Below are 27,929 nucleotides of genomic sequence, written 5' to 3' on the forward strand. Positions count from 1 at the left end.
GACATTTCAATAGTGTTCAGGATGTGTTGGTAGCGATCAAACTGCCCAAGGGCAAAGCCTCTGATCATCTCTGCAAATCCACTGCATCTGCAGTTCCCATTATCACTGATACAATTTTAACCTCACTGCGAAGCCTCTTCCAGGGATGCCTAACCTGAAGAAGTTACCCTCCTCCCTCCGCACCAACCTCAGGGAATCTCTCTCCCACTGCAACTCTCTTGTAATCTGCCTCCCTAACCTGTTCTTCCTCTCACCCATCCCTTCCTCCCACCCCAAGCCGCACCTCCATCTCCTACCTACTAACCTCATCCCACCTCCTTGACCTGTCCGTCTTCCCTGGACTGACCTATCCCCTCCCTACCTCCCCACCTATACTCTCCTCTCCACCTATCTTCTTTTCTCTCCATCTTCGGTCCGCCTCCCCCTCTCTCCCTATTCATTCCAGAACCCTCACCCCATCCCCCTCTCTGATGAAGGGTCTAGGCCCGAACCGTCAGCTTTTGTGCTCCTGAGATGCTGCTGGGCCTGCTGTGTTCATCCAGCCTCATATTTTATTATCTTGGCTCCACAATTGACCTCAGCGCATAACCCTTAATGTGATGCCACCATTACCTGCTGCTTGTACAGGGGCAGGAATGAGTACACCCTGATTCCCAAATACTATCCATGTTCATGTTGAGCTCGCTAAAAGAATGAGTGAATCATGCAATAAGCTTGATTAATGAAATGGCCTCTTGCTGTTTCTGTATTGCTGTTTTTGTCTTGGATATCTAGCCTTTGCAATGTTTATTAAGAGCCCTTTACTTCTCTTTACTCTTTCATTCATTGTGTGTATCCAAAGGCGAGTAATCCAGACTATCTGCAAACAGTGAAAAGTCTGCTGTACCAACAGCATGATGTATATCCTTCTTATTTTAAATAAATTCAAAGGGGAGTTTATGGACAATGTCATATTGGCTTGATTTTTTCACTTCTTGAGGCCTAGGATAATCCCATCAGCGAGATATTATTTTTAATTTTATTTGATTTAGAATCTACCTATTACCCCTTGATATCTAATACCATCACTGGTGTTGAGCTGTCTTCTTCAACCACTGCAGTCCATGTGCTGTGGTCTGACCCACAATGGCCCTTAGGGAGGGATTTCCAGGATTTGGACCCAAAAACACTGAAGGAACGGCGATATATTTCCGTCATGATGATGAGTGGTTCGGAGGGGAACTTGCAGGGGGAGGGGGGTAGTGTTCCCATCTATCTGCTAGATAGAGTAGCAAACTTAGCATAATCTGGAAAGAAAGGTGCAATTGATAGAACTAAACTAAAGACTATTTTATGAACATGAAAGACAAAATAATTTGTCTTATATTGTGCATTTCACAAGTAAGAGATGTTTGAAAGCGCTTCAAAGATAATTGCTTTTGAATTATAACCACTGTTATTTCTGAATCACTGAATTTCTGCAGTGCACCTTGTAGATGGTACACCCTGCTGCTAGAGAACATTGGTGGAGGGAGTGGGGTGCTTGTGTATGTGGTGACAATGAAGTGGGGACTGCTTTGTCCTGGATGTGTCAATTACTTAGATGTTGTTGGAGCTGCCCCCATCCAGCCAAGTGGGTGAGTATTCCATCACCCTCCTCATTTGTATCTTTTAGAAGTTGGACACATAATAGGGAGCCAGGAGATAAAATATTCACCACAGAATTTCTAGCTTCTGACCTCCTCTTGGAGCCACAGTAACTATATGCTGGCACATTTGAGTTTCTGGTCAATGTTTATCCCTAAGATTGTAGAATGGTTGGAGATTCAGCAATAGTACTTAGATTATCTTGCTGAAAAATGCTCATCGCTTGGCATTTTTGTGGCATGAATGTTACTTGCTGCTTTTCAATGCAAGCCTGAAATTTGTCTAGGTCTTGCTGCATGGAGCCAGAGACTTCTCTGTTAGGCTTTGTGAATAATCATTATTTACGTATTAATGAAATTGCCCACTTCTGACCTTATGATGGAAGGAAGTTTATTGATGAAGCTGCTGAAGATGATTGTAAGCATCCCATTCTCTCCATCACCTAACTCATTTGGAATTGTTTTACACAATGACCGAACGTAAGCGACTGCTTCAAGTACAACTCAGGTGCACACTATCCCCGTGGTGTCATCAGTTCAAGACCCCATTGCAAACCAACATCAATTTTTTTCTGGAGATAGGTGGGAATGTGGAGTTGAGCATATAATCATAGCAGTCATGAGTTTATTGAATGTCAAGAAAATTTGAGAGGATGAATTGCTCTTAATTCTTGTGTTTGTATGAAATAGAACATCACCCACACACCAGTCCCTCAGATTAATGTTGGCTTCCCAACCGTCCTTATGCCTACAGCAATTCACATATGGTTCAGGTAATAAGCCAGATATTGAATTTCCTGAGGTTGTGTCTTTCGCTTTAACTCTCGGTTCCTGTGCACTCTGTTGTAAGAGGTAGTGGCTCTGGAGAGGTTAATGTTCATGTAACATTGGCTCCACCCATTCTGATGTTAGATGTAGTCTATCGGTGGAGAAGAGGAGTTCTGCTCCAGCTTTCAGAGCAAGCAGATGGGTCTGTACCAGTTCCCTAAGGTCTGAGTAATTGCAATAAAGCAAGGAACTGTGGATGCTGAGATCTGAAATGAACAAAAACAGAAATGGTTGAAGAAACTCATTGGGTCTGGCAGCATCTTGTGGAGAGAAAGTATTAACATTTTGAGTCCAGTGACACTTCATCTGGGGGAAGAGGAGTGAAGGATTTTGTAGAAAGGGAGCCCAGAAAGAGGGAAGAAAGGACTTGGGGTGTGGGGTGGGTAATAGAAATGGCAGGAGATGTTCATGCCATGAAATTGTTCAATTTAATGTTGAGTCCTGAGTTCTAAGGTCAATTAGAAGATAATATGCTGTTCCCCCAACTTACATTGAACTTTGCTGGAGCATTGCAGCGGGATCAAGATGGAAATGTTGGCTTGGAAACAGTATTGTGTTGAAGTGTAGGGATCTGGAAGATCAGGATTATTTTTAACAGACAGAGTTGAGGTGTTTCACAAAGTGGGTCACCCATTCTGCGATTCATCTTGTCTGTGTTTTGGTTTAAGAAGTCTCACAAGACTTGAAATGTTCACTCTGTTTTTCTTAACTCTCTCCAAAGAAGCTGCCAGACCTGCTGAGTTAACAAGGTGTACAGCTGGATGAACACAGCAAGCCAAGTAGCATCACAGGAGCAGGAAAGCTGACATTTCGGGCCTAGACCCTTCTTCATTTCAGCTTTCCTGCTCCTCAGATGCTGCTTGGCCTGCTGTGTTCATCCAGCTCCACACCGCGTTGTCTCGGATTCTCCAGCATCTGCAGTTCCCATTATCTCTGACCTGCTCAGTTTCTCCAGCATTCTTTGTTTTTGTTTAGCTGAGTAATTGTGTCTGACAGAATGTAGTTTGACTTATTATTTTCATGCAATAATTCTTCTTTCAATCTTAGAACAGTACCTCCTGCTGTAGACAATCTATGATGGTGCATCTTCTATCTCTGGAAAGACCCAAGAGAATAAAGGCAAATGTCTGTGGATGCTGGATATCTGAAACATTCTAAAGGTGGCAAAGTAATTCAGAATCTCAAAACATTGCTCAGGCTGCAAGATTATTTATTCTCAGTGTCTCTCCTTACAGCCTCTCATATATTTCAAGGAGATTGCCTCTCATTCTTCTAAGCCCCAAGAAACTTAGATCAAATTTACTCAGCCTCCCATCATGGTACAATTTTAACAAATGTTCATTGTCCTCAGTACAGTAAAGTCAGTAAAGATGCATCCATTGAAGTTTGTCAAAATGAGAAATCATCTCATTCAAACATGTAAAACACTGAGGAGAGTTGACGAGGTACATGCTGAAAGGGTATTTCTACTTTTTCCTTGGGTAAGGGAAACTAGAGCTGGGGGACACTGAGGCTTCTTCCATTTAAGATGGAGATGAGATTAGTTTTCAGGAGATTATGAGTCTGTGAAGCTCTCTTCTCCAGACTAACGCCGGGGTGTGGTTCATTGAATATTCAGAGACATTCATAACAATCAGGGGAGCTAAGGGTTAAAGATGGGGCCGATCAATCAGATCAGCAGTGAACAGCGGAGCAGACTAGGGGGTGGGCGGCGCTGAACGGCCTCTTCCTGATTTTTACACTTGTGTGCGAAATCCCAGAAAAGATACTGCGAGGCCATTTAGTCCATCGCCGCTGTGCCAGACCTTTGAAAGAACAAAACGATTTGTCCCAACCCCCTGTTTGTTCTGTCCCGCAGGTTGTTCACTCGAAATTAATCCCTGTCTGGGCGTTAGGATCGGCAGAAAGTGCATCCCATCCTTGGAAGCGTCAATAAGTTTTGGAGCCGCAGCTGAGGGAAGATCTGAAATTTCAATTCCTCCCGGTGGTTGGAAACGGAGGGTGAGGACAGGGCAGAGGCGCTTGGCTCTGAAATTTTTGTGACATCCCAAGAAATGTTTTTAAGAACTTTCCTAGATTGATGCACTTTAATTAAAACGGATCTGCTTTCCCCATTGATGGCCTGTATCTCGGCCTATTTAAATAACATAAAAATATTAAGTTGTGATCTCTGGGGAAGGGTCACCGGCCCGAAACGTTAACTCATTTCTCACCATAGAAGCTGCCAGACTTCCTGAGTTTTTCCAGAAACTTCTGGTTTTTGTTTTACACCTTTCGCATTTCTTTAGGTTTTTGTGATCTCCTATTCTGAATATATCGGTGGCTCTGAAAAGAGCCTTTTACGGTTGATTTATTTTCATTATTTATTTTCTTCGCTCCCTCAGCGTTTCCCAGCCACAGGTTCAGGGTCCTCGGAGCCGCTCTCTCCTCCCGTTTGTGGTTGAGCTTCTTGTCCTCCAGGCGGCGGTTCAGCGGCCGTTGACGGCTCCTTACCCGCTTTCCGAGGCGCCCGGATCCGACCGCTAGGTCTCCGGACCCCGGTTCCCTTGGCCGCCTTCCTCCTGCCGCCAGCGATTCTGCCCTTTTTCCGGCTGCCTGGCGGTAGCTTCTTCCTGGCCGGGCTCCTCTTTCTGCCGCCCCTCCGGCCGCCGCCCCTGGCCACCTTCCGCTGCCGACCGCGGGGTTTGGAATTAGCGGCGGCGGCCGCTGCTGGCACCGGGCGGTTCTGCCCGTCCTCGTGGTGCTGCTGCCGGTTGATCCTGAAGGAGCCCGAGGCCCCAGCGCCCGCCGTCCGCAGCAACGAGCCTGCGGACACCAGGCTCCGCACCGCCTGGTTCACCCGCGAATTGATCCGCGGCACATCGTAGCCGGCGGCCGACAGCGCTTTCTTGATACCGGCCAGCGACAGACCGCGGCGCTCCTGGGAAGATGCCACCGCCTCCAGGATGTGTCCGGCCATGGTGGGCGCTCCCCCACCTGCGGCTGCCACTTGCCGCACTTTAGGCGGGCTCCTCCGCCGACGCCCCTTCCTGCCCCGGGAAGAGCCTTGGACCAGGTCGCCCGAAGCCATTTCGGTGGCTGACAACGCCGGGCGGCGCCTTCGGCACCCTTCCTTTCGCAACAACCACAACCCGACGCTGCAAGGACGGAAATTAAAGATGCAGCAGCGGCGCCGGAGCCTTTTCAAGGCTCAAAGCGGACGTGAAAGAGGCGAGTCCTCCGACTGGGAGCCGGTGCGTGGCCCGTTTTCCGGCACGTGTACCTCACCAGCCACGTGACCACCCCGTGCCCAATCTGACCCCGACCACGTGCTCCTAGAGCGGGCAGGGATTGTTCCAGCAGCTTCACCCGAACCACAAAGTGAAACAGAAACGGAAACAATTATCCCGCTCGCTTGCGAGCTCCGTAAATTCCTCAGACTCCCCCAGAACCTCCCTATGGCGTACGCCGATCCACACTAAACCTTAAATTAATGTTCCCTTTCTCCAGTTAAAACACGGAGACGTTTATCAGTAAAAAAGTGTCTTTTCTTCCAAACCCATCCCCTTTCTGCCTTCCTTTTAACAAGTGCTTTTTGAGGTGGGATTAGAAGGGAGCTGTATGTGCGTGCATGAACTGGTGGATTCACCATTTGTAAGGTAGGAATTGGCCCTCACATTTGATTGCACTCATAGAAAATCGGGGAATTATGACAGTGTAGTGAGAAGCCATTCGCCCTGTCGTACCTACACAAACCCACGGAATGATCGTTTCGGCTTTATGTCAGTCTCCGCTCCTTCCCCTTTTTCCAGCACATTATTAGCTTTATCCGATTGCATCAATGGACAGCAGTGCTGTTCGTGCATTAATCCAAAATTTTGCATTTGCTCAAGGTGCAGCTAAGTCTAACTGGTCCACTCTTTATGACTGCAGCAAACAGAACTCAACCATACCCAATAGTTGGGCCTCCCCATAAAATAATGTGCGTTTATTTCTCAAATACCAAAAAGTGCGTCAAATCACAGTCATTTGCAGCAATTTGGTTTCCAGTCCTACGTGATTGTGGGAATAATCTGATGTGGCCCAGGATTCGAGGTCTTCACAACGTGTAGTTAGATTGCAACAAAGCATCTTAGACGATGTAAACACAAAATGGTTGTCGCGACATTACAAGCGGAACGAGGATATTTTAAAATTAAAATCCCAATTTGATCATTAGTACATGTTAATTTGCAAGGCAGGGGTGAGAGGAAGGGAAAGAAGGGGGAGATTTGTGATGGAACGGAGCGGGTGTGATCGCGGGTGGCTGGTCTCAAAGGATGTAAGTGTAGAATTTGCTGTAACCGAGAATACAACGCGATTTACGGCACGATGGGCTCAGTGCCTCACAGCGCTAAGGACCCGGGTTCGATTCGACCCTCGCGCGACTGTCTATGTGAAGTTTTGCACATCCTCCCTGGCCTGCTTCCACGCTGTAAAGTTTCTATGATCAGTCAGCTTTTGTAGCGTCATTACAGTATTATGTGGGTCTTATCAATTGAGGTGCCAGTAGGCTGACCCATTGCAGCGAAAGCACTATCAAAGTGCACCATTTCCTACCAGAGGACTAAAACAAATTGCTGGAGAAACTGACATGTCTGATAGCATTTAAGGTAAGAGAAACTAAGTTAACATTTTGAGTTCTGAATCTTCATCAGAAGCCTGGCTTCTGGAATTAAGAAGGTTGATTGAATAGGCAAATGTAATTGAAATGCGACCAGAAGGGAGAACGGAATATCTCTAACGTGGCGTTTTAATTTTAAATCACATCAACCCCCGCCTTCACTTTTACGTTTGGAGGGATACCTACAACATGGCAACGTAACAAAGCCACGGCGCCTTGCGGGATGAGCTGCATAAAACGGCCAATTTTAGCCAGTCTCATCTCACGTGCCCATGAAATTTTGACTATATTTGGGATGCTAACCGAACGGTTTTTCAATGCTCATAAAGCATTTTTTTTAGCAGTTGAATCTATGGGCAGTAGCCCAACAATCTGGGAAGTTCCTACACCTAAAACGTGATCTCGTCTTTCATACAATATAAAGCGACACAATAATCTTTAATTCTCCTTTTATTAAATCACTTTATTTTATGTAATGTCTGATACATTAACTATTTGTATAATGTCTGACTTGTTCTGGGCCCTTTTTCATGTTAAGTTAAAGGCTCTGATAAGAGCCATTTTTTCCACAAGTTGATTCTCTACTGTTGGCGACGAGAGGGTGGGGATTAGGTTCAAGCTGCGGTTGGGGATTGGGATCTTCATGCCGGGGTGAGTTCGGTTCGATGTCGACCGACTTCCTCATTCGGGCCCCTTTTTTCGAAGCCGTCGATCGTTTTAAACTCCGTCCCGTCCGTTTATTTACCTTTGAGGATTTCTTTGGCTGCCTAGACCGTCGTTTCACTCGTTCTACCCTCCGCCGGTTCACCACCCGCCTCCGTCTGCGGGCCTCAGAAAGTGTGACGACGCCCGGCATTTTTCTCTGGGAAGATGCTTTCAGTTTGCTACTAGCTCCTCCATCCATACGGGCCGACTTCGATCCACCAAGACTACCTGATGTTTTCACCAGAGAACTCCTTTTGACCATACTCCGTACGGCCTGGTTGAGCCGCGATCTGTTGCGCCCCATGTTGCTACCACTGGCCGACAACAGTTTCTTCATCGCAGCTACCGACAGGCCCCGGCGCTCTTTAGTGGCCGCCACTGCTTTCATGATCTGTTCAGCTACAGTGCAACCAAACTTTTTGTGGCGATACGGCCGTCGCTTCCTCTTCACTGCGACTGCGATATCTAATACCTCACCTTCATCGGGAGGAGGTGGCGGCGGCGGCGGAGGAACTGGAGGAGGCGGAGCCGGCTGCTGGGAATCTGCCGGGGCGGAAAAATCCAACGCAGCCGGCTCAGAGTCCGTAATACGGTCCATCAAATTATAGCTCGTCGCCTCTCACAACCAAACGTCCTCCGCCTCCACCCACAGCCGCAGCTGCAATGTGGAGCCGGCCGGCCCGGCTCCGCGCTTTTTAAAGCCCCGGTGCGGACCTAACAGACCCACGCCCTCTCCGTTTACGGACTGAGGCGCGAGGTCGTCGCCACACCCCCTAGTCCCGCGCTAGCTCAGTTTATGTCTGCCCTCCGCCGCGCGAAGGGGAATGGGGCGCCGGCTCCGCCGCGAACCGTTCACCCACCTCAGTGCGGGCGCCGCAAGTTGCCTGGGGCACTACCGGCGCTCGGCGACGCTCGGCCAGCTCCTTCCAGGAGAGCATTCTTCCCGGCTCCGCGGCCAGCTGCCGTCTTTTCGGCACTTTCCTGCTTCTAACACTGCCCCGAACCGAGGCCAGGCCTCGCTGACCTGTGGGGGGCCCGGATTGTAGTGGCTCGTGAAATTGCAAGTTTCTTGGTCAGCCTCGTCTCAGTAGCATAGACAGGTTTTGTTTACATGGGGAATGATTTTAATCGTAGGCATTTGCCGCGAGGGAGTCTTTTTTTTTCGGTTAAACGCACAAGTTTCCTCAAGAAACATGACATGAGCACCGTCCCTTTCCTTACACATCAATGCTTTGAATATTGGAATGTAGAACACAATTTAACAATTGAATGGCAATGAGGATGATGCCAATCCATTGCAACAGGATGATCCAGTAGAACGAGCAGATAAGTGGTAATTAAATAAGAAAGATGTTATTCTTTTTGGCAGAAGAAATAGGGAGGTGCAATTTAGACATAATGACACTTATTAATGTACTAATGAATTCTAAATGGGTTGAATGGGACCTTGGATTCATAAATTGAAGTACTGAGCTCAAAAGTGGGAGAAAGCTGAATCTTCATAGAACTTTGGTGAAGCCCTGAGTAGAGTAGTCCTGACCATCACTCTTCAGCAAGGATGTAAGAAGAGTCCAGCGGACATTTCCCAGGGTGAAGTATTTTAGTGACAGGGTTAGATTGGAGAAACTAGGGTTCCATTCTAGGGAAAACGGAAAATGAAAAGTAGTTTGAAAGCGTTGTACAAGATATTGGCAGATTTGGATAAGGTTGGACAAAGCTATTCCTTTTAGCTGACGTTACAAGGAATGGATGACACTGATTTAAGGTTTTTGCCTAATGTTATGGGTACAGATGTAAGAATTTTTTTTACACGATTAGTGATATGACCAGTCACTGCCTACGAGAACAGTAGGCATTTGCTGGGGTAAGGGAGCAGAGTGAGAAAATGGGTTTGACTGCAGAGTTGGCATTGATTAAATTGACCAACTTGAGGCTTTTTCAAGTGCAAGGGCAATGGAATACTTTCCTGCAGTTGTACAGTGTTGGCGAGGCCACATTTGGATTAGTGTGCAGCTTAAATCTTTTCTTCAAGAAATGATGTAAATAAGTCAGAGAAGATTCACTCGAATGATACTTGGGATGGGAATGCTTGAGGAAAGTTTGTATCTGTATCTATAGGAGTTAAGAACAAGAGATGTTACTTTTGAGGCACAAGCTCCTGCAGGGTCATGACAGGCTGGGTTTGAAAAGACGACGCCAATTGTGGGAGGAAATAGAAATAGGTGTCTCAAAAACACACATCTAGCATGTAAGATGGAGATGATAAATCATTCTTCTCCTGCAGTTGAGTCTGTGGAACTCTTCTGTAGAAGGTAGGAGAAGCCAAATCTTTAACTTCCTTTAAGTCTGTGTTGGACAGATTGATAAGTCAAGGGAATCAATGGGTATGAAGAGGCAGCTAGTAAATTAGAGTTTAGTCTTAAGGAATGGCGGATGAAGTGTCCTGGCCTCGAAACTGATGCTTCCAGACCTGCTGAGTTTCTCTAGAACTATTTCTGTTATTGAATAACAGAACAGGGTCCAAAATTTTAAACACAATTTTCAGCTTTTTCTCTCATCCTCGTGGACAGGATAGAAACTACGAGTCCGACCATTTTACTTGCAGTTTCATTTTGTACTTTAACAGTGCAAGCTTTTCTCAATTTTTTGATAGTAGGATATGCACTAACCTGAGGTTGTATCTTAGACTTTTAAGTTGGTTCCTCACCTCCTGGCAACTGCATCTCTAAAGGATTTATGTAGCACTTTGCTAGCCAGAGAATTCTGGGAAGTATAAATTTCAACCTTGCAGCTGCGCCTCGATCGTCTGGGGAGAAATGTGGTTATTTATTAATTAATTACTATTGCTGCAACGTTTTCAAAGCCCTTAACTTTTGCAGAATCCAGTGCCAGCAGCTATTTCTTGCTGTTACTTGGGACCTCTGTAGGAAGCGAGATGGAGCATCCACTCTGCACTTCTGGTTGACAATTGCTGCGGATGTACGAAGGAGCCGTACATTCATTTGTAGTACCTCCATGTCGTTTGCTACTCCACGTATTGACGTCTTGAATTTAGACCGTCTGGGATTGAACTGATTTGTTCAGGCGACAATACTCAGTTTAATATTGTGGCTACCATATTGATGGTGACAATTTCAAACATGGCCCGCAGCTTTCTTGAGAACAAATTGTGGCTCTTAAAAGAGCCTTTCCACCGATGTATTTTCCTTAACAGCTTTCAGCCACCGAATCCATAGAGAGTTCGTCCTTGGCGTTTGAGAGCGTAAACCACATCCATAGCAGTAACGGTCTTGCGTTTAGCATGTTCGGTGTAAGTTACAGAATCTCTTATAACATTTTCTAAAAAAACTTTCAAAACACCACGGGTCTCCTCATAAATAAGACCGGAGATACGCTTAACACCTCCACGGCGAGCTAGGCGACGAATAGCCGGCTTAGTAATACCTTGAATATTGTCTCGAAGAACCTTACGGTGCCGTTTGGCACCACCTTTACCAAGGCCTTTGCCTCCTTTACCCCTACCAGACATCACCACCAAACATGAAAATACACCCGTAACCATAGGAGAACGCACGGCGAACTCTTTTTATTCTATTGGTGCGGACCTGGGTGAAGAACGCAAAAGGGGCGGAATCAAAGAGCAACGCATTGCGCCTGCCGCCCGCCCCTGTTCACATCAACGCAACGCAATGTATCAAAACTGCGGAATGAGCAAAATAATCATTCATTGTTAAACAACCCCATAATCTGCTAATACACAGTCAAATGCAAGAGAGACAGATTAAAACAGATTGCTCCTGTTAACAAAAACATTTTATTCTGACTTATTGTCAACAGAACTGCACATTTTGCTGCAAATCTCAGGTCCACACTCAGCAAAGATTGGTACTTGAGATCGAGGAACACCAAAATTTGGTTCTGATTTTTCAAAGCTGAGTAGTACCTTCATACAACGCATTAAATTTGGTCATCGTCCTATACGCTTTCTCTCCAAGCATCGCAATTTCACCGCCCTCCCATCGCCTTATTGTCCTTTTCCTATTGTACCTTCAAAAACAAAATGATTAACTTTTAAATCATTGGCTAAAGTGAAAGGAATTGGGCAAATGTTACTTTTAGAACTTCAGTATCTTTGCATGATACTTGCTGTGGTCAGCATAGCTATCTTAGCGAACAGCTCTAAATATTTTAACGACCCGAAGTTTTTTTTATTGGCAGTATCATCTTCCTTCTTCATGTCACAGTCTCGCAATTTAGAAAACGAATGCTGCCCTCAAGATGCTTGGTCTCCTCTTACAAATCTTTGCGTAGTTACAATCGTTTTCTCAAATCCGTCAGCACCTGTTCCATCCAAAATCTGACTATTTCTTCAACTCTCGAGAAATCTCCAGTCACGGCCATTATATTGAGTCATATGTGAATGTAAGGGAAGCAAGTGTTTCGCATCATGTGGACACGTAGAATACCTTGGAATTGCTTCTCAGATCGTCGTAAATCTGGATTTGTTTACCGCAGAGGATAGCTGCACTTGCACCGTTAAGTATATTCAAGGCGGAAATAGACAGATTTTTAAATAGTAAGAGAATGAAGGATTCTAGAAAGAAAGGCATGTAAGTGGAGTTAATGATTATCAAATCAGCCATAATGTCATTGAATCGCGGAGCAGGTTCGACTTTATTCTGTACCTTATTATGGACTTGTCGTCTCCATCCTTCAATAAATACTTTCTGATCATTCCTGCCTTGTTCAAACTGAGAGTTGTAAGTAGACCAATGTCATATCTTTCTCCTCGTTTATCCTCAGTAATCCGCTTACACCTGACCACACTGTCTCCTAGTCTCACTAATTCTTAACAACGACCTGGTTTGGCCTTCATGTCCCACAGCTTATTCCACCCCTTTTGAGTTTTAAGTGCTTAAATTTTAAATTTATTTGTTACTTAACCGTGCTTCTTGATTTATGACTTCCCTTCAATAGTGAGATTCCAGTTCGGGCCTTGAGTCTTTATCTAGGTGACGCTAGGAGTGAACACCTATGGGCATATACATGTTCCGATATCAGACTGTTGCACCAATAGGAAGGTTTTGCTAGAACATGGTATTAAGTGTACAATTGAAATGCTATGAACACTTTGGACAGCTTATTTAAGGAACGTATACTGGTATGTGAGGCAGAGAAGAGCAGGTTCACCACTAATGTCAGATGTGGAGATATTGTCTTATGAGGACAGACGGAATAGATTGGGCCTGAGATTCTTGGTATAAAGAAGTGTGAAAGGTGACCTTATTGAAACATGCAAGATTCTGAGAAGACTTGACAGATTAGATGCGGGAAGATTGTTTCCACTTGTGGGAGAGTCTAAGACCAGAGGTCATACTTTCAAGGTAGGGGGTTGTACATTTTAGACAAAGGTGAGGAGCAATTTCTTTTTTCAGACAGCAGTGAATCTATGAATTTTGTTTTACCACAGAGGGTTCTCGAGGCTGGGCTATTAAGGTTGAGATACACAGACTTTTAATCAATAAGGGAATCAAAGGTTATGGGAAAAGACGGGAAAATGGAATTGAATATGATCAGATCAGCTATGATCTCACTGAGTGGTGGAACAGGCTCGTTGGGCTGAAAGGCCTTTTTTCTGCACCTTATGATCAATGCTTTTGACTGTTGTATCATGAAATCTTTTGTTATTTAATTTCCCCTTGCCTCACGTTGTCTCCTATCTTCTCTCTGGTTTTTCCTGTCTCCTTCGCACTCTTAAAATTTTTAATTTTCCATTTCTCTTCAGTTCTGATGAAAGGTCATTCAACGAGAAACATGACCTTTGTTACTCTCCTTTGTTGCTGAGTTTTTCCTATTTTTACCACGTTTTTACTCCGTGCTTCCAGCACCCTGCAGTATTTGGTTTTTGTACACGTGGGCAATAGGCCAGCTAGAAGCCAGTAGGCCAGTCCTGAAGAAGGGCAATACCCGAAAACGCTGACCACCTCCCCGCACCCCCCCCCCCGACCTTTCCTCCAGATGCTGCCAGGATTGCTGTCTTCTTCCAACCTACTGTTTGCCTACAGAAGCAACAAAGGATTTGGAGGAAATCTTTGAATATGTGCAAACCTGGAATGGAAATGGAATGCCTGATTTGACATTCTTGTGATTTAACTATTTACTGTCAGTGTTAAGGAAACCGTTGGAGACGTGTTAACTCTTAAGAATTGAGGTTAGCGTGTTAAATATAGATGAGGTGCGTGTAGATTCGACTATTGGGTAAGATTGGGGCAAGATTACTGAGCATGATTTAAAACCGTTTTTAACAACACTTGTCGCTACACACTCCCTCCGTGTAAATTAGAACACGGAAACCGATTATTGTGCAACCAGACCACATTTAGCTCTCATGAAAGAAAAAAATGATGCGAATGTTGGAAATCTGAAACAGAAAGTGTTGGAGAATCTCGGCAGGTCTGACTACATCTTTATCATTATCAAATGAGTTTCTCCAACATTTTTGTTAGTTTCAGATTTCCAACATTCACTTTTTTTTATTTCATGAGAGCTAAATATCTGATCTTAAAATTGCTTCTCAGTTGCTCTTCGTTGTAATTTAGTTCAATTTATGAAGAAATAAAAGACGCGCTTCTGCACAATATATTAACAGTGGCGGAAATCGCCACAATTTTTACAATGGTCACTGGATTTCCCAGCGCCTTATTCATTTTCTGGCGAAATTGGATGCAAGTGTCCTGAACACGCACACTTGACGTGTCGAACAAGAATTATTTGCTTTTGGTAACATGTCTGTCTTTTGAAAATTTTAAGCCGCGCAGTGAAAATGTTTCCTAGACCGACTCTGCGCTATCCGTTAAGTTTTGTAACGTCGCACAATTTTGGCCTGAGAGCTACTTTTAGATGTGAGAATACTGGTGATTACAAACTAAAACAGATCTTTAAAACAGTAACAATACCACGGTTGGGACTGCGAGCACTGTGACTCCCGCTAATTTCATTTTCACCACAGAGACACAATGAACTGTTTGCGGGTGGAAGAACACGGATTGGAACATTGAGTTATTATTGCTTTTACTTTTAGACGTAAGAGAAAAATATTTTTAACTCCTGGGAAAGACGCTTGTCAATGTATGAAAATGCAATTAGAATAATTTGCAAGAAATGAAAGAATTGTTTTCGGTGCGGTGCTCGATGTGCGGGCTGATGGATTAAAACAAGCTTGGGCTTTGGGTCTTCCTCTGCCCGGCAAAAAAAGGGCACGCCGCAGAAATGTAGTTGAACATCATTGGTTAAAATACGCTGTCCTCTGATTGGTTGTCGCTGTGTAGTACATTTTCAATCCGTTCATGCAAATGAGGATTGGGTGACGTCACAAACCACCTGCCGTTAGCCGTTGGCGTTATTTAAATTTTCAAAACAGCGCACGCGCACGAGTTAAATCACCAAATAAAGGAAAAAAAATCAAAACCGCTTGAGCTCATAATTGACCTGAAAATGTTCCCCCAAACGCGCTAATTAAGGGCAAAACTCCGAGGAGGAAATTGCCAGCAACATATACCTTGACATTGTTGGACTTTAGGATGGAACCTGCAAACTGTGCCCTGTTTTGGCTCTTTGCCCCCATCCTGAGCAAGGACATTTTTAGAAAAGGCAGGGACATACTCCCCACCCCAAATGCCTCAGGAGGCTAATTAATCCTTTTCTTCAGTTTTTCCAGGATCTTCAAATATACTCTCAGTACCCAAAGCCCAGGCCGTTTGTTATTTAAAAGCATTCAGTTCACCTAGCCCCAACACAGATTTAAATTGTCCTCCGTCAAAGTCATCAACAATATTTGCTATAACTTAAACCATGGTGTAGAATCTGTCCTTGACACCTTTCAAGGCACTGCATGGTTATTCTCTCCATCCTGATCTATCCTTCGTTTCCTGCCATGACCTGGTTGGAATCTTCACAGATCATAGAATCCCAACAGTGTAGAAACAGGCCATTCGGCCCAACGAGTCCACCCCATCCTACTGAAGACCATCCCAACCAGGCCCATTCCCCTACTCCTGTATTTCCCATTTCTAACCCATCCGGCCTAAACATCCCTGGGCACTATGGGATAATTTACCATGGCCAGTCCACCCTAACCTGCACGTCTTTAGAGTGTGGGAGGAAACTGGAGCACCCAGGGGAAACCCATGAAAACACGGGGAGAATGTACAATCTCCACATGCATAGTCATCTGGGGCTGGAATCGAAAGTCGGTCCCTGGGGTTGTGAGGCAGCAGTGCTAACCACTGAGCCACCATGCTGCCCATCTTCTCCCATCCAATCTGTCCCGAACATCTTCAGGATACCCTGGCTAATTTGTTAGGTGACCACAAGTTGCTTCTCATTGGGAATCTCTCTGCATTTTCTCAGCCATCTTCCATGTGGATGTTGGTGACAAAGCTACACAAAGAACAAAGAAAATTACAGCACAGGAACAGGCCCTTCGGCCCTCCAAGCCTGCGCTGATCAAGATCCTCTGTCTAACTTGTCATCTATTTTCTAACGGTCTGTGTCCATTTGCTCCCTGCCCATCCAAGTACCTGTCCAAATATATCTTAAAAGACGCTAAGTGTCTGCATCTACCACCTCTGCTGGCAACGCGTTCCAGGCACCCACCACCCTCTGTGTAAAGAACTTTCCACGCTGATCTCCCTTAAACTTTCCTCCTCTCACTTTGAACTCATGATTCCTAGTAACTGAGTCCCCCACACCTCTTTCTTTTACCCCTAAAATAAATTACAGCCTTACATTTGAGCTCAGGAGTTGGGGCATCATGTTGCAGCTGTCTAAGACTTTGGTTAGGCCACTTTTGGAAAACTGCAATAAATTCCTTGCAATGTTCTTAAACTTGAAAACATTCAGTTGAGATTTACAGGGATGTTGCCAGTGTTGAAATGTTTGAGCTGTAGGGAGAGGCTGAATAGACTGTGACTATTTTCTCTGGAGGAACTGACCTTGTAGAGGTTTATAAAATCATGAGGGTCATGAATAGTCACGGTCTTATCCTCAGGGTAAGGGTGTCCAAAATTAGAGGCCAAGGGGGAAGTTTAGGTTTGGGGGAGAGATTCAAAAGGGATCTGAGAAGCAAGATTTCCATGTACAACATGGTGCTTATATGGCGTGATCTGCCTGAGGAAGCGGTGGCTGGTACAGTTGTAAAAGGCAATCTAGATTCAGAAAAAAATCAAAAGAGTGTTGCAAGTGTTGGAAGGTTTCAGCTATAGGGAGAAGCTGAATAGGCTGGGGATATTTTCCCTGGAATGTCAGAGGCTGAGGGGGTGACATTATAGAGGTTTTAAAATCATGAGGGACATTGGTTGGGGTGAATAGACAAGGTCTTTTCCCCAGGGTGGGGGAGTCCAAAACTAGAGGGCCATAGGTTTAAGGTGAGAGGGAAAAGATTTAAAAGGGGCCTAAGGGGCAACTTTTTCACGCAGAGGGTGGTGCGTGTATGGAATGACGTGCCACATGAAATGGTGGAAACTGGTACAATTACAAAAGGCAGTCTATTGAGTTAATAAAGAGGAATAATTTAGAGGGATATGGGCCAAATTCTGGCAAAAGGCACCAGATTAATATAGGTTATCAGGTCAGCGTGAACAGGTTGGACCAATCAGCTTGTTTCCATGCTGTACAGGTCCATAACTCTGTGAAATTTACAGCAGTCCCACTTGGTTCTCGGGATGAACTCCTGATTTTTTACAATCCCATTCCCAGCTTGGTTGTTTATCACCCTGAATCTTTTGTCACATTTATCCCTGTTTTGGTTTCTACCGTGTATTTCACTTTGACAGTTTTAGTTCCCTCCTTTCTACTGCTGGACGTTCCTCACATTGCACACATTTCCATCATTATTAGCAGTAAGTGACTAGCAAGGGCGTCATTCATATGGAAACCAGTGGTGATCAGGTATAGCTTGGAATGCAGAATTGAGGCCGCAATCAGATCAGCCGTGATCATATTGAATTATGAAGCAGTTTAGAGAGACTGAATGGCCTCTTGCTGCTCCTAATTTGTATGCTTATAGCAGCATCACTGAATCAGTGTAAAAGATCTTTTCTTAGAAATAACCATACCTGATAAATAGGTTAAACTGAGTCTCTGTACTGATAAGGTGTCCTGACTAATAGCAACACCTCTGATGTGGACCTTGAAGGTTCATGGTAAAGGATCTTGGAGGAGTAAAGCAGTAAGCTAGTTGTCACAAAGTTTGCAGTTTCTCTCCTGCTTATGCAACCACAAAATTGATTCAGTTCATATACAGTTGCTTATCCAAAGTGAGTCTCCCATCCCCAAAAATGGTGAAAGAACAGGAAGGGCAATAAATGAACCTTTGATAGGAGACATGAATTGTCTACTCAGAGGAGTTATACAGTCATAGAGTCATACGGCACAGAAACAGGCCCTTTGGTCCAACCAATCCATGCTGACAATAATCCCAAACTAAACTAGTCCTCACATCCTCTAAGAAATATCACCTTTTCATGTACTTATCCAAATGCCTTTTAAAATATTTAACTGTACTCACATCCACCACTTCTTCAGGAAGTTCATTCCACATTTGAACCACTCTAAGTGAAAAAAAATTGCCCTCATGTTTTTTAATTCCTTCTCCAGCCCCCTTAAAAATGTGCCCTCTCGTCCTGAAATCCCCCAGTCTAGGGAAAAGTCACTGGTTAAAATATTGATGCAGGGTTATATCATCAAGTAGACATGATGAAGGGTTTCATTGTTGGTGGTGAGCAATTAGTGAGAGACTAAACTGAGTTGTAGATAGTCTACCACATGAATGTAAATAGCCTGATTGGAAAATGAAATTGAGGGGGTTGTCCTTGTACCTAGACATCAGTAGAGCAGATTATTTAATTTGAGCGCATAGGACCTTCCTATTCTGCAGTGAAAATGACAGTGAATTCATTTCATTTCATTGGGATACTGTACTGACGTGGAGCGGCTATATAAATGCAACAGTTTCATAGATTTCTTATTTTTTATTTGTTTGCAGAGTGTAGACAATACTCCCATCACAGTCATATTTCATTGATAATGGGAACTGCAGAGGCTGTAGAATCCAAGATAACAAAGTGTGGATCTGGATGAACACAGCAGGCCAAGCAGCATCTCAGGAGCGCAGAAGCTTTTGTGCTCCTGAGATGCTGCTTGGCCTGCTGTGTTCATCCAGCTCCACACTTTGTTATCACAGACATATTTCATAGTTGATCTCTGTTTTGTATTGTTTTCTCCAATTAAAAAAATCAGTCCTTATGATACGGGTGTTCCATTAGTAGTGTTTGAGGATTTTGAACTAGTTTTGATGAAGTATCTGTGCTATGAAGGATTAAAAAAAAATCAGAAACAAGGACAGAATCAGCAAGTTAAGACAGTTTATCTTGGAGATCTGAAGACTGTGAGGGGATTTTATGGATGTTTTCAAAATCATATGGGATCTGTACAGAGTAGATGAGGGAGAAATTGTTCCTATGCATGGAAGGGTTGGTCATGAGAAAGCACAGATAATTAGTCAAAGAATCAAAAGAATAAAAAGGAAAGGTTTTTTCAGACAGTGATTAAGGTCTGGAATGCATTGCCAGAGAAGGGTGAGGCAGATTTGATTGAAGCATTCGAAAGGGAGCTCAATGATAATTTGACAGGAACGACATTGAGGGTAACAGGAAGACAGCAGAGGAATGGCACCAACTGAAAGGCTCATTTGGAATGCGGACATGAAAGGCCAAATGGCCTCTTTCTTTGCTGTGTAATTCCTATAGTCTCTATTGGTCAAATCAGGATGGTGTTTGACTCTGACAGGGACTCAGAATCACTAATATCCCCATGTTACTGCTGTTTTCTCCCCTGATACGTCACAGAAATGGAAAGAAGATTCTGTCAATAAAAGCTTGATGAGTTGGAGTTGTGTATCCCATCGAGTGGATAGATTTCAGTCACAATGCCTTAGTGCAGATATTGAATCTATACCTGGGCTGGGCTCTGTGTAATATTTATTCACATGTACCGCATTATTTGCAGCTCCTTGTACTTAGTCTGTCCTTCCTAATGGCAAACACCCCTGACATAAACCTTGAAGATTCATAGTGAAGAATCTTGGAGGACTAAAGTGATAAGCTACTTGTCACAAAGTATGCAGTTTGTCTCCTGCTCCTGTAACCAGAAAATTGATCAGACTGTATGCAGTTCACTTTCGGGTCCATAATGGCCCACCCATCCCCAAAAAAATTGAATAAATGGGAAGGGCAATAAATGGACATTTGATAGTAGAGAAGAATGATCTACTCAGAAAGGTTATATTTTCAAGTAAATAGCGTGAACGATTTCACTATTGAGTCTCTCCACAGAACCCATTGCATGCAATTTCACCATGAGATCAAATACTAGGCTATTGGATTAAAACTACAGTACGGCATGATATGGAAACTGGTCATGAAAGACAGCACTTTCACTGAGCGCAAGAAAATTTAATTCTAAACATTTGTTATGGTTGACAATACATATAAAGAAAGTATGAAGATGGCTTCTATTGCACACTGACTGCTAAGAACAGAAACCTGCACCAATAGTTTATCTTGCAATTTCTTCCCCACGTTTGGCTTTTTGATTGAGGGAAGGTCATTGACAAAGCAGTTGAGGGTGGTTGGGCCAAGGACACAACTCTGAGGAACTTCTGCAGATATGTCCTGGAGCTAAGATAATTCCAGTAAGGGTCTTACGTTCACCAAAACATCAATAATTCAGGTATTGGAGAATCTGTGAATGTTCATCATCTGTCAGCTTAGAGGGGCAAATGATCACACTGCTCAGTCATGGTATATATGCCAAACCACTGGCTTACATATATTTTAGATACAACACACAGATTCAGGGCTATACCTAAATCATGGTATAGCAATCAATCATCTGCTATGTGTAAGTAGAAAACAGGGTAGATTCAGTTCTGACTGCAACTACATGAAATACAAAGTCTACCTGTTTCTTGTGTGTTTTATTACAAACTAGGATAAGAAATGTTGGCTGGCTGTTCAATACAATTAGAAGCAAAACATATTTGACTAAGGAGTTCTATCCTTACACTCATTATCTTCACACTGGCATTGTCCATTAAAATATGCTGGATGGAGATGAGAAAGGTTTTCCTGCCCCCAGCACCTATTGCTGATCCTAAAATGAGCTACAAGCCAGGTGAGTTAAGTAAATATACAGCTGAGATTAAACTTTGTTGTTATTTTTCCAAAAGGATTCTGGTTTTCACTGGATAAAGTTGTTGACTCTTTGAAATAAGAAGTAGATTGCCAATTTGGAGGAATCTTCCGAGTTTTTCTGGCAATGAGGAATACTCAAGCATTGCTCATAGTTGTAATTTTCTAATGAGCCCAAGCATTGTTGATGCTCCTTAATTTAGCCCTTTGGCTTTCTTTTTAAAATTCATTCAACACACGTGGCTAGGCAGAACTTGTTACCTTTCCTTAATTGCACAGGGGACAGTAAAGAGTCAACCATATGCTGCGGATCTAGAGTCGCATGTCTTTCCTTCCAGAAAGATATTAGTGAGCCAAATGGCTTTTTCCTGATAATTTATCCATAGCCATCATAAGACTCTTAATTCCAGGTGTTTATTGAACTCAAATTCCACCATCTGCTGGGGCAAGATTCAAACCCAGCTCCCCAGATCATTACTCGGTGCTTGGATTAACAGTTCTGTAACAACACCACTAGGCTGTCACGTCCCTGTACAAATTGTAGGGATTAGAAATGTATGGATTCATTCTCCTCAAAATACATTTCAAGTACCCTTGCTGAGGCCTCAAGCAAATGACTTCTAATAGTGCTAATTGGAGGAGCTGTGGAACTTAGACTGAGAATCATATGAAGTCTTTGCTTTCATTTGTTCTTGGGCTGTGAACATCACTGGGTAGCATTTGCTGCCCATCCTTAAATGCTCCAGAAAATCTGCCTGCTTGAACTTCTGCTGTGCATGCTGTGTAAGACACTCACAACACTCATCGGAACTGAATTCTAGGATTTTGATCCAGTGACAGTGAAGAAACAGCAATATACTTTCAAGTCAGCGTGGTGTGTAACTTGGAGCAAGTGTTCTCATGAGTTTGTGCAGGATTTGGGTGAAAACCTTAAATATGTCTTAATGAAACCTCAAGTTGTTTATGGAGGTTGATAAGGACTGGGTGTATCACAATCAGCACAGATTAGGATATGATGAGATATTTTTGGGGTGAACTAATGTTTAAGGAATGTGGAGGAGTTGAGATCCACGAAGGGAGCCTCGATGAAGATGGCAAAGTCATAGTCAAGGACTCAGTAGAAAATGGGATGAGTAGGGCATTGGTGGTTGTTAATGGCTAGGGAGTGTATTTTAAGTTTTATGACAGATTAATGACATTGAGGGCATATAAAGGGAGATTTCATTTCTGGCCCATATTCCTGATGTCTCTTAGCATTGAGGGTAAAGGTGGATCAGTAGATCAGAGGCCCTCCTTGTTGCTTGGCCTAAAGTGGCAGCAAGTTGCTCCGGTTAGCTGAGGGAGTTTGGTTTTTCTGCCTGTCTCTCTTGCATTTTTCCTTTGCACCCAAGTGTCTCTAGAGCAGGGTCATGTTTGATACCTTTCACAGCTGGAAGGTATTTGAGGGGGGTTACAGATAGTGATGGGATTTGTCGGGGCGCAAGCACGCATTATTATCTCATGTTTTAATTTGACAAATTCCCTTCAAAAGATTTGTGTCTTTTGCAGTAATAAAATCTTATCACTTTCAAAGGGGCTTATCATTTGTTTCTAATATTTTTCTCAAAAAATTACAAATAAAAGGATTTTTGGAGACCCTAGGTGTTTAAGATTAGGCAGACATTTGTGCTGTTACATGTTACAACAAATTTAGTATTATGTATAATATTGGCATTCAATTTGTGACTTCAACTAACTTTAGAATTGACTAATAGTGACCAATGTGATGGAAATAGAAGCAAATGATTTTGGGTGACAGGGAGTGTCTTGGTTTCACATTCAGCCAGCACTGTAATATCCCCTTTTACCAAAGCTAATAACTGTGGGGAAGGGAGAAAGATTGTAAGGGTACTCAAGTGTACAATATTCGGCCCTCTGTATTTTGAAGCCAGGGTCCTGGGCAGCTTTGTTGTATTTAAGAATTGTAAAGCTGATTAATTCAGATCATGTTCACCATACCCACACAACTCCAATAGACATTAAGAACATCACTATAAGTGGCTCTGACCATGTTGCTCTTCTGATTCCTCCTAAATTCCCTCAAGCTCCCTGCAAACTGTAACGTTGCATCTTTGTCAACCTTACTTCTGATGTCTAGCTCAGTGGAAGGCTGTTCTCGATTATTCCCAAGTGAGTGCAGAGTGCAATTTAAGGCAAGACAGTGACACAGTGGTAATATCACTTGACTAGTAACCACAAGCCCCAGACGAAAGCTTTGGGGCCAATGGGTTTATAATCCACTATGACACATGGTGAAGTTTGATTCCATTAAAGAAAAAGATCTGGAATAAAAAGCAAGCCTAACTGCGACCGTATAACAGTTATCGATTGTTGTAAAAACCCATCAGGCTCACTAAGAACCTCAGGGAAAGGAACTTATCATGATTACTTAGTCAGGTTGCATGAAACTCCAGATTCACAGCAATGTGGTTGACTCGTGACTTCTGTATGGACCAGTTGGGATGGGCAGTATATGGGCGATATGTGCTGGCCTAGCTGGTGATGTTCACACCCCATGAATGAATAAAGAGAAATACACAAGCTCTCTGTCAAATTGTCTCTTTTGATCTTTGCGTTATGACCTCAGGGGTTCCCCAATAATTCACAACCTTATCGACCTGCTGCACTGTGGTGACTCCATTCAAAGATATAGGGGCACTTGACAAAAGGCTTTGCCTCTCTACCACTACCCACACTCTTTCGATTGTCCATGCTGCTTGACTGCTAACCCAGCAGCAATCTTGGATGAGCTACAATTGCAATAATGTGATCACCCAGCTGAGGAAAATATGCAATTTAGCTCATAGAGTCATAGATTCAGTCCACTCAGAGGAATGAAAATAGCAAGTCCTGGAGAAAATCAGCTGGTCTGGTAGCACCTATGGAGAGGTGAGAGGGCTAATGTCTTAAGTCTGATATGATTTATTTAGTTTTGAGATGCTGACAGACCAGCTGAGCTTTTCTAGTACATTCTGTTCATTGCTCAGACCTCCAGCATCTGCAGTAGTTTGTTCCTGCAAAGAATGACCTTGTACAAACATGATAGTACTTTACAGGATTTCTCAAATTTGTTTCATCGCCAACTTATTTTTCCACAGTGTTGAAATATTCTCCTCTTCCAGTAATTGTTCAATTACCTTTTGGAAGTTTCTGATAAATGTGCTTTTGTCACTCTTTTATCAGCAGATCAATTCACTGTATGCCTTCTCATCAAGCCTTTGATCTGGTTCCACCAACTATTAAATAATTCTAGTCAATGTCACTTGTTGTGTAACTGAGGATTGTTGTAATATATTTTATTGTGCCCCACTCAAGTCCAATTTAATTCAGAAGGTAAAAGTAGGATGCTTGTGGAGCAGTGGTGGAATCCCTATATCCGAGCCCGGAGTCTCAATTGCTCTGAAATGAGTTATAACATCTCTGAATGGATTGATTAAAAAATGTTTTAAAATATTCACACCCTTTACAAATCAGACAATTCTGCCTTGTTCAAAGAAGTCAGTCATTTTCTTGATTACATAACTGACCTCCAGGTCAGAAGCATGATGAGAAGACATGCAGTGAATCGATTTACTGCCTGAAAGAGTGACAGAAGCGCATTTATCAGAAACTTTCAAAATGCAATTGGACAATTACTGGAAGAGGAGAATATTTCAGGGCTGTGGTGAATTAACTTGGTAGTGAAACAAGTTTGAGAAATCCTGTAAAGTTCTATCTACAGGGCCATTCTTTGCAGGAGCAAACTACTGCAGATGCTGGAGGTCTGAACAATGAGTAGGAAGTACTGGAAAAGTTCAGTTGGTCTGTCAGCATCTCAGAACTAAATAAATCATATCAGACTTGAGACATTAGCCCTCTCTTCTCTCCACAGGTGCTGCCAGACCAGCTGACTTTCTCCAGGACTTGCTATTTTCATTCCTCTGAGTAGTCTGAATTCATGATTCGATAAGCTAAATTGCATATTTTGCTCGGCTGCGTAATCACACTATTGCATTTGCACCAGGTTGCCTTGTTTAGTTTTTGATTCCTGATGGGTTCAGTTTGAATAATCCTTTGAATTCTAAAAAGATCGCCACATTCAAAAATGAATTTAGTGCTGTATATGGCAAGATTTAATAGTGCTACTACATAACACATGAAGATTAAGTATCTGAGCCAGAAGCAGCAAAGGCTGGCAACAAATAGCATTTGCAGAAAGAAACAGGGCTGGATAGCCCTGAGGAAATAGACTGGATAAGGTGGCAATATTTTCAGAAGAACAACAAAGGGCAGTTGGGGATCTGATTGAGGTGTACAAAGTTCTGTGCTGCATAAATAGGGTGCAACCTTTACATTTAATAATAGGATCACAGTTTTAACACTAGGTGATTTTGAGGTGATTTGAGTGTGGCAATTTTCATCTACATGGAATTCACTGCCTGAAAGGGTCTTAGAAGCAGGAACCCTGAATACATTTAAGATAATGAGAAATTGAATCATCCTACCACAAGGCCAAGGGCTGAGTGCAAGAGAATAGTAATAAGACAGATGAATGCTGGATGACTGGCGCATAGATGATGGGCTGAAGGACCTCTTTCAGCGGTGTGAAAACTGAATGGCACTATTAAACCAAACTGGACAAAAATATTTTACTCTGATTTCCGCTCCACAGATTCTCGGTATGTGAACCTTTCTTTTGTCCTTCCCCTTTTTGGTACCTACGAGTTATGTTGGATTCCATGTGCTGTCAGTGTCCCCACCCCCTCAGAGCATGCCTGAAAGCCCGAGAGTTTGGCGGCAAATCTGGAGTGCTTCTGATTGGTTCATTGGTACTCATTGTTCTTAGCACACAATGGATACGTTCAAATATCATACTCTCTGCCAATAGGAATTCCCCACTCTCTGATCCTTCATTTGCATGCACGGAGCTATTAAAGCAGGCACACAAATTGACTCTGTTCACCACAAAACTCCACGTTCGTTCACAACATGCCTGAAGCAGCGGCTAAGGGTATGGCGCCCAAAAAGGGTCCCAAAAAAGCGGCAACCAAGAAGCGCGTAAAAGGCGAGAAGAAGCGCAAGAAGAGCAGGAAGGAGAGCTACAGCATCTACATCTACAAAGTGCTGAAGCAAGTCCACCCTGACACCGGCATTTCCTCCTCCGCTATGAGTGTCATCAACTCGTTCGTCAACGACATCTTCGAGCGAATCGCCTGCGAGGCTTCCCGCCTCATCCGCTACAGCAAGCGTCAGACTATCTCCTCCCGGGAGATACAAACCACAGTCCGCCTGCTGCTGCCCGGCGAGCTGGCCAAACACGCTGTGTCCGAGGGCACCAAGGCGGTCACCAAGTACACCAGCTGTAAATGAAGCGTCTCGCCAGTCAATATTACCAATATAATAACTTAACCCAAAGGCTCTTTTCAGAGCCACTCAAAAGTATCCAGAGGGAGCTACCGCTCATTTGCTATATACTGGGCAGCTCAATTTTGATTGTCCACAGGCTCGCTGCTTTGATTAGTCAGTTTTATCAGCGTTTTGGTTTTAATTTTAAGTTGTGCCTTAAAATAGATTGGTTCCTGATGGCTTGCTGTCATCTTTCTGGTTACCGCAAGTGAAATAAACAAATGTTTGTTATAGAATGTCTGCATTTTCTTTGTGCGTCACAATTCCAGCCTTCTGAGTGGCGCGTAGTCTTCGTTTAGTTCCAATTTTACCTGCGTTTTAGTTTTACTTGCATGTTTACATTGATTGGCTACGTAACCAATGTCAATTTCACATAAAATAGGCTCTGGCTACTGATAACGCGTTGTCTTTGTCCCGGCTGCTACAAGTGAAATAAATTCCACAAGTTGTATACTGTTAGCGTTTTCTTTGTGTTCCACGTTTCCAGCGATATATTTGCCCGTTTGAGTAGCACGGTAAGTTACGCCGCGTTACACCAGTCAGCGTGCCGTAGTTTGGACTTAAAGATAGCAGTTATTGTTGAGCCGGGTCCTGGCCTGGAAGGCCGCCTATTTCAATTTGCAAGTATTGGTTTTTTTTCCCGCTTCTTTTTGTGGGGGCGGGGCGCAGACCGTGCGGATTGAAAAACCCTCCAATCGAACCTGGAGCTTTATCGCAATGGCAGCCAATGAGAAGATGGCGAAGACACGCCGGTTCCTATAAAAACAGGCATCGCGCCATGTGCTCTACAGTTAGGGTTAGTGTTAATCGTTGGGAAGACTTGGGAATGGCTAGGACAAAACAGACAGCTCGTAAATCCACTGGGGGTAAAGCTCCTCGTAAGCAGCTGGCCACCAAAGCTGCTCGTAAAAGTGCTCCGGCTACAGGTGGGGTAAAGAAGCCTCACCGTTACCGACCTGGCACAGTGGCTTTACGGGAGATCCGCCGCTATCAAAAATCCACGGAGTTGCTGATTCGTAAATTACCCTTCCAACGCCTAGTCCGTGAGATTGCCCAGGATTTTAAGACCGATCTGCGTTTCCAAAGTTCGGCCGTCATGGCTCTCCAGGAGGCCAGCGAAGCTTATCTGGTTGGACTGTTTGAAGATACTAACCTGTGTGCCATCCACGCCAAGCGAGTTACTATCATGCCCAAAGACATACATCTAGCTCGCCGTATCCGAGGGGAACGCGCCTGAATTTGCGATTAAATACGTCAGAAAGGAAACCAACGGCTCTTTTAAGAGCCACGAATTTTTCCAGCGAAGTGTTGTAGGGCCGAAAGAATGATGGGTATTGTTGGGTATAAGTTTTAATTAATTCGTACTGTAGTCTTACGACCATAAATGTCTGGTATTTGAGGCTAGTTTAGAAAGAGAAGTAACGAGACAGCAGTGTACTTAGAATCCGTATAACG

The 27,929-nt window shown here is 43.7% G+C and overlaps 5 protein-coding genes across 5 annotated transcripts in view; 2 read left to right on the top strand and 3 right to left on the bottom strand.

Moving 5' to 3' along the window:
* Positions 1-4,833: 4,833 nt before the first annotated feature.
* On the bottom strand, positions 4,834-5,412 carry LOC132206251 (histone H1.3-like). Its single transcript, XM_059639632.1, has one exon. The coding sequence runs from the start codon at positions 5,410-5,412 to the stop codon at positions 4,834-4,836; it is 579 nt and encodes a 192-aa protein (XP_059495615.1).
* A 2,221-nt stretch (positions 5,413-7,633) lies between these two features.
* On the bottom strand, positions 7,634-8,398 carry LOC125446481 (histone H1-like). The gene has a single exon (XM_048520091.1). It carries the CDS (start codon positions 8,396-8,398, stop codon positions 7,634-7,636), a length of 765 nt encoding a protein of 254 aa, XP_048376048.1.
* Positions 8,399-11,017: 2,619 nt separating this feature from the next.
* On the bottom strand, positions 11,018-11,332 carry LOC125446670 (histone H4-like). The gene has a single exon (XM_048520416.1). It carries the CDS (start codon positions 11,327-11,329, stop codon positions 11,018-11,020), a length of 312 nt encoding a protein of 103 aa, XP_048376373.1. The 5' UTR covers positions 11,330-11,332.
* Positions 11,333-26,081: 14,749 nt separating this feature from the next.
* LOC125446591 (histone H2B-like) overlaps positions 26,082-27,929 on the top strand; it is a 267,925-nt gene continuing 266,077 nt past the window's right edge. The window contains exon 1 of the mRNA XM_048520285.2: positions 26,082-26,427. Coding sequence (XP_048376242.2) covers positions 26,082-26,427 — 346 coding nt within the window. The remainder of the gene's footprint in view (positions 26,428-27,929) is intronic.
* On the top strand, positions 27,301-27,711 carry LOC125446589 (histone H3). The gene has a single exon (XM_048520283.1). The coding sequence runs from the start codon at positions 27,301-27,303 to the stop codon at positions 27,709-27,711; it is 411 nt and encodes a 136-aa protein (XP_048376240.1).

Source organism: Stegostoma tigrinum, chromosome 34, assembly GCF_030684315.1.
Source record: "Stegostoma tigrinum isolate sSteTig4 chromosome 34, sSteTig4.hap1, whole genome shotgun sequence".
Classification (NCBI taxonomy): domain Eukaryota; kingdom Metazoa; phylum Chordata; class Chondrichthyes; order Orectolobiformes; family Stegostomatidae; genus Stegostoma; species Stegostoma tigrinum.